Source organism: Babylonia areolata, chromosome 27 (assembly GCF_041734735.1).
Source record: "Babylonia areolata isolate BAREFJ2019XMU chromosome 27, ASM4173473v1, whole genome shotgun sequence".
NCBI lineage: Eukaryota > Metazoa > Mollusca > Gastropoda > Neogastropoda > Buccinidae > Babylonia > Babylonia areolata.
Window position 1 is genome coordinate 6,512,125 of NC_134902.1, and position 7,500 is coordinate 6,519,624.

Consider the following 7,500-nt stretch of genomic DNA (forward strand, 5'->3'; position numbering starts at 1 on the left):
CCCAACCCGCCCCCCAAGAAAACAAAAACAACCAACAAACAAAAAATATTTTGACATCTTTGTAGTGTATTATCCAGGAGAGAAAAAAAAAAGGAAGAAGAAGAATATTTGAAACCTGAATCATATATAAATCATACATAATTCCTCTAAACTCTTGATCTTCAGAATAGAGTACTTTCACGTCTTGGCGAACTCATTCTCAGAATCATTAATTTTTCCTTTGCGTTCAACCTGTGCGCTTATCCATGTATTGCAACTAAAATTCTTTGGAAAATGTTGGCCGTCGTTTTGAAGTTTGCAAGTGAATCTGAATGCTGGGCTGTTGTGAATTTGACATGTGGATGGAATACAAAGATTTTCAACCATTTAACTCTCTCCATACGAACGGCGAAAGAGACGACGTTAACAGCGTTTCACCCCAATTACCATCATCAAAATATTGCAAGAGGAAGGCTCTTATACTGAAGAGGTGAATGTTGACAAAGAATACCACAATTCTGACGACGGAAGCTAAAGGTTGGGTCATTCAGACACCCACTGGACATCCAAGAGGTCTGTGTAGAGGAGAAGAGAGGACTGGCCGTACTGAGTGAGTTAATGTCCAGCCAGCAAGCATACAGGAGTCTACAGTATCTTCATTCAGTCTCGAAAGCATGAGAGTTATAAGCAGTCATTGGTACAATTGAGTTTGGATATTTAGTTCTTTTAGGTTTTAGAATAATTTTTATATTATATATATATTTTTTTTTTTAGTATGAACCCTGGTTTGTATGAGCGTGTGTGTGTGTGTGCATCTGTGTGTGCATGTGTGTATATGCATGTCTGTATTACTGTTGGAAGTCTGTTTCTGTTGGGAAAGAACTAATCTTGTATGGCTGGTTGCAGAGCCGCATTTGCTTTTACTCACACTCACCCTTCCAGACATGGAAAAGAGGAGAAAGGAAAAAAAAAATGAAGGCATGCGTGGTGCATACACACACAGACAAAGATGTATACTTGTGTAGTTGCTAATGCGCTCAAGCAAGAATACACACACATGCTCACACATGCATACACTCATCAGTACTCACATACACCTTCATGCACTGAGCTCTTTTTATTTTTTAAGGTTTTTTTGGGGGGGGTTGGGGTGGTGCCGGGGGGGGTTCCTTTTTTAAAATTCCTTTTTTTGGCATAGAGTACAATATGTGTAACATTCGAACAAGAACAGAAAAGAATAGCATATATATAGCACATAATTTTAATGAAGCTCATGTCATTATTACAAATATTAAAGTTTTGTGTTGTATATGCATCGATTATTCTTTTGATTTTAAACAAACAAAACAAGGAGAAGACAATCACACACAGAGGAAGAGAAAGGAAGGGATATAGAGAGAGGAAGAGAGAGAGAGGGGGGGCATATTACAAAAATAGTTACATAATGTCATGTAACAAATAATAATGATAATGTTACTAGTAACAATTACTTATATTGAGTAAGCTGGAAAAGACACAGTGCATCTACATCTTTTAGCAAAAGTATGTAAACAATGATGGACAAGGGGAAAAATTAAAGAAAAGGAAAAAAAGAAAACAACACAAAAGAAGAAATAAAGAAACAGTGTTGTGCGAAAACAACATTTATTGCATTGTAACTCACGGATACATGTGTAGACATTTACAACACTGCATGGCTAAAGCAGAATAAGACAGAGAAACACAGAGAACGAACGAACGAACGAATGTTTTATTCAGATAAGGCCAGAGCCCCTTACTGAAGGGGGATTCATTGATAAATAATAATTAGAAAATGACATGACACAGTAAGTAGACAATTCAGATCAACCAAAATTGTTAGCACAATATCAACCATATCACCCAAAATAGTCCACACAAATATTCAACAACATTCACGAGATAACTGTACGTAGTCTCTTCAATCCTTCATATATATATATATATATGGCTAAGTTATGGAAAGTACATTCCTGTCTTGAAGACATGAGTAAATTGAACCTAAAATTAGACGGATCTCTATATAGAGAAACACAGAGAGAGACAGAGAGACAAAGAGAGAGAGAACTCAGAAACTCAGAGCTCATAAACGTTTCATTGTAGGAGGCTGTCTGACCCATTACAGTATCACACACACTTTTCATAATTTGTGTATCTCTGAGAGAGACAGACAGACAGAGAAAGAGAGGGAGAGAAAAGGATGGAGACGGAGAGACAGACAGACAAAGACAGGGCAAGAAAGACAGAGAGAAACAGAGACGACAGAGAGACTGAAAGAGAGAGAGAGAGACAGGGCAGAGAGGGACAGACAGATTACGATAACGGTAACAATTTTTTGTTCAGATAAAGGCCAAAGCCCCTTACTGAAGGGGGGGTTAACATGAAAGAAGGATATTTAAAATTAACATGGCACAATGAGTCAAGAATGACTCCAAGGTTCCTTGCTGATTTAGAAAACTGAACTGTGGCATCACCAACCACAATAGAGGCAGGAAAGGAAGTAGATGTGGACATTGTTGCAGAAGAAATAATCATAGCTTCAGTTTTGTCATCATTCAGCTTTAGTTTGTTGAATGTCAGTCAGGATTTAACATCGTCAATATTTCCCCCCCCGATGTGTTTTGTGTTTCTTCAGGCCAATACACAGCTACAGACCACGCTGGCTGTCAATCCTGGTGACAACACGAAACCTGTGAGTGCTTTACTTTGTGTAGGAAGGGATGAAACACACACACACACACACACACACACACACACACACACACACACACACACACACACACACACACACACACGTGCTCTTACAGTACACGCACATAAGCATGCACGCACTCATGTAAGCAAACGCTCTCACAGAGACACTAATACACTTGCATGCACGCACGCACACACACACACGCACGCACGCACGCACGAAAACGGAGTATGGCTGCCTACATGGCGGGGTAAAAACGGTCATACACGTAAAAGCCCACTCGTGTGCATACAAGTGAATGCAGAAGAAGAAGAGGAAGAAGAAGCGTTATATGAATACTTCTTCTTCTTCTTCTTTTTCTTCTTCTTCTTCTATTGTTGGTGGTGGTGGTGTTATTATTATTATCATTTTTATTATTGTTATCATCATCTTCATTAATTTATTATTATTATTATTTGTCGCTGATAATGACCAGGAAAGGGTGTTTGGACAAAAGGATCAATCATGAACATATTTTTTTTTTTAAGACAGAGTGGTATTTTGATTACATGTTTTGATAATATACATTTCACTGACTATTGCTTTGACAAGGAAAGAGTGTTTGGGCATAAAAGAAGATTAATGCATATATAGTTTTATGGCAAAGTGTTGTTGATTATGTGTGTAAAATGATGTTTCACTGTGTGTGTGTGTGTGTATGTGGTGTGTGTGTGTGTGTGTGTGTGTGTGTGTGTGTGTGTTTGCAGCCACATGTGGAACTGTACATCAGCACAACAAATGGTACGTGGGTGATGTGTGTGTTTCTTGTTAGTTTTTAGATGCATTGGTTGTGTGTGTGTGTGTGTGTGTTCGTGTGTGTGTGTGTGTGTGTGTGTGTGTTCAGAATCATTATTTGCTTAAATTTGCTTTATGAACTTGTTTCAAATAGAAAAAAAAAAAAAAAAAAAAAACAACGGAAGAAAAATGCAAAAACAAGCATGTGATATTTAATCTGCCAATTATTGTCTTTTTATTTTATTTTCATTTATTGTTATTATCATTATTATAATTTTATTATTTTTTGAATGAAATTATTATGATCATGTTTGTTTTTTATTTTATTTTATTTATTTATTTTATTTTATTTTATTTTATTTTATTTTTTTCTCAAGGCCTGACTAAGTGCGTTGGGTTATGCTGCTGGTCAGGCATCTGCTTGGATTTGTCCGAACGCAGTGACGCCTCCTTGAACTACTGATACTGATACTGATACTGATCAGCCGTTGGGAAAGAAAGAGAAGCGAAAAGTAATGAAGAAAAAAAAAAAGAAAGAAAAGAACTTAAAGAATATAATCGATATTATTTTTACTGTTGCAGACACAGTCATCCGTGCTGTGCTGATATTTGCTGAAGGGATCTTCGAAGGGGAAAGTCATGTGGTGTAAGTCACTTTCAGTCGTTGTTACCAAGTGTGTACATACATGTATGTGGAGTGATGGCCTAGAGGTAGCGCGTCTGCCTAGGAAGCGAGAGAATCTGAGCGAGCGCTGGTTCGAATCACGGCTCAGCCGCTGATATTTTCTCCCCCCTCCACTAGACCTTGAGTGGTGGTCTGGACGCTAGTCATTTGGATGAGACGATAAACCGAGGTCCCGTGTGCAGCATGCACCTAGCGCCCGTAAAAGAACCCACGGCAACAAAAGGGTTGTTCCTGGCAAAATTCTGTAGAAAAATCCACTCACATGAAATAATACGTACACACTAGTGCATGATAACATACCTCTGCACATGAAAAAAACCCAGCACGTATATATGTATCTATATACACCAAGACAGTACTACAAATTGCAGATGTGAACAATCACACACACACACATGCACGCACGCTGGCAGGCATGCACGCGCATGCACACACACACACACACACACACACACACACACAAGTCACAGAATATGCCCAGTACATGCACACACATTGCAAACAAACAAACACGCTTCACACTTAAAGGCCCATTTGGACAGGCGGCTTTTCAAAATTGCTTTGAAAGAGGACAGTGTTGGTAAGTGACAGAGATGATGATGATGATGATGATGATGATGATGATTATAATATGGTACTTATATAGCACCTATCCTCGGTCGGAGACTAAGCACAACGCGCTTTGCAAACACAGGGTCATTTGCACAACAGGCTGACTGTTCGGGTAGAGCGACTGATGGTTGCCGTTGGGCACTCATCATTCGTTTCCTGTGTCATTCACTCAGATTTAAGGCACGCACACATACACTCATGCAGACATGTAACATTTTACGTGCATGACCATTTTGTTTATTTACCCTGCCATGTAGGCAGCCATACTCCGTTTTCTTGGGTGTGCATGCTGGGTATGTTCATGTCTCCATAACCCACCAAACGCAGGCATGGATTACAGGATCTTGAACGTGCGTATTTGATCCTCTGCAAGCGTACACACACAAAGGATGTTCAGGCACTAGCAGGTCTGCACACATGTTGACCTGGGAGATCAGAAAAAAAAATCTCCACCCTTTACCCCACCAGGGCGCCGTTACCGAGATTCGAACCCAGGACCCTCAGATTGAAAGTCCAGCGCAGCTGTATATTCCAGAGGAGGAGAACTCCAGAGCAATGTCTGGTGTTGTTGCAGACACCCCGGGGCCGGCAGCCTGACAGGGACGCTGCGCGTGCCCATCGTGCCCCCGAAGGATGTGCCCGTGGACCTGCACATTAAGGCCCTGATCGGGCACAAGAGCAGGTGAGAGCAGGGCACAGGTGGGACCTTTGCCTGTCGGTGTCTCCTCTCTGTGTGTCCTGGGTTGGTGTTTTACCTCTGTGTCCTAGGTTCGTGTTTCACCACTGTGTCCTAGGTTCGTGTTTCACCACTGTGTCCTAGGTTCGTGTTCGTCCTAGGTTCGTGTTTCTCCTCTGTGTCCTAGGTTCGTGTTTCACCTCTGTGTCCTAGGTTCGTGTTTCTCCTCTGTGTCCTAGGTTCGTGTTTCACCTCTGTGTCCTAGGTTCGTGTTTGTCCTAGGTTCGTGTTTCACCTCTGTGTCCTAGGTTCGTGTTTCTCCTCTGTGTCCTAGGTTCGTGTTTCACCTCTGTGTCCTAGGTTCGTGTTTCACCTCTGTGTCCTAGGTTCGTGTTTCTCCTCAATGCCCAAAGTTTGTATTTCAACTCTATGTCCTAGGTTTGTATTTCAACTCTATGTCCTAGGTTTGTGTTTCTCCTCTCCTAGGTTCGTGTTTCGCCTCTGTGTCCTAGGTTCGTGTTTCTCCTCTGTGTCCTAGGTTCGTGTTTCGCCTCTGTGTCCTAGGTTCGTGTTTCGCCTCTATGTCCTAGGTTCGTGTTTCACCTCTGTGTCCTAGGTTCGTGTTTCACCTCTGTGTCCTAGGTTCGTGTTTCTCCTCTGTGTCCTAGGTTCGTGTTTCGCCTCTGTGTCCTAGGTTCGTGTTTCACCTCTGTGTCCTAAGTTCGTGTTTCTCCTCTCCTAGGTTCGTGTTTCACCTCTCCTAGGTTCGTGTTTCTCCTCTGTGTCCTAGGTTCGTGTTTCACCTCTGTGTCCTAGGTTCGTGTTTCTCCTCTCCTAGGTTCGTGTTTCTCCTCTCCTAGGTTCGTGTTTCGCCTCTGTGTCCTAGGTTCGTGTTTCTCCTCTCCTAGGTTCGTGTTTCGCCTCTGTGTCCTAGGTTCGTGTTTCTCCTCTGTGTCCTAGGTTCGTGTTTCTCCTCTGTGTCCTAGGTTCATGTTTCTCCTCCATGTTCTAGTTTCGCGTTTCACCTCTTTGTCTCAACCCAACCCAACCCAACCCAACCCAACACAACACAACCCAACCCAACCCAACCCAACACAACAACCCAACCCAACCCAACCCAACCCAACCCAACCCAACCCAACCCAACCCAACCCAGCCCAGCCCAGCCCAGCCCAACCCAACACAATGTTTTCCAGCACCTAGTTCCACATGTTTGAGTTGACGCGACAGGATAGAATAGAATATGTCTTTATTACCAAGTGTACCGGGGTCACAAGGAATAATGGGGGGGGGGGGGGGGGGATAGTACATAAGATACGAACATAAATCGAAAATCATACACAGGCACAGATACAGTAGATATTAGGATACATACAAGTGCATATCAGCATAAAAAAAAACTTGTGTATACTCACACATGCACGCATCACACACACACACACACACACGCACGCGCGCGCGCGCACACACACACACACACACACACACACACACACACACGTTTGAACGCGGTTCTTCCTGTACTCCCTGTAGTAAATACAATACAACACAACGTGACATGTCGCAACACATTGCAACACAACACAACACAGTGTTTTGCAGCACCCGTTTCCACATGTTTGAACTGATGCGACAGCTGCCCCGGTTCTCAGTGTACTCTCTGTAGTAAATACAATACAACACAATGCAACACGTCGCAACACATCGCAATCCAACACAACACAGCCTAACACAACACAGTGTTTTGCAGCACCCAGTTCCACGTGTTTGAGCTGACGCGACAGCTGCCCCGGTTCTCAGTGTACTCTCTGTAGTAAATACAATACAACACAATGCAACACACACCACAACACATTGCAACCCAACTCAACCCAGCACAACACAACACAGCACAACACAACCCAACACAACACAACACAATATTTTGCAGCGCCCGTTTCCACGTGTTTGTGCTGACGCGACAGCTGCCGTGGTTCTCGGTGTACTCCCTGTAGTAAATACAATACAACACAACGCAACACGTCGCAACACATCGCAACCCAACCCAACACAACATAACAC

At 42.5% G+C, this 7,500-nt stretch overlaps 1 protein-coding gene across 2 annotated transcripts in view; it reads left to right on the forward strand.

The window, feature by feature from the left end:
- The window catches only part of LOC143301333 (BBSome complex member BBS2-like), a 52,100-nt gene that overhangs the window by 28,178 nt on the left and 16,422 nt on the right, over positions 1–7,500 (forward strand). For both annotated transcript variants that reach the window (XM_076615549.1, XM_076615550.1), the window contains exons 13-16: positions 2,633–2,689; positions 3,439–3,472; positions 4,049–4,112; positions 5,338–5,445. In XM_076615549.1, coding sequence (XP_076471664.1) covers positions 2,633–2,689; positions 3,439–3,472; positions 4,049–4,112; positions 5,338–5,445 — 263 coding nt within the window. The remainder of the gene's footprint in view (positions 1–2,632; positions 2,690–3,438; positions 3,473–4,048; positions 4,113–5,337; positions 5,446–7,500) is intronic.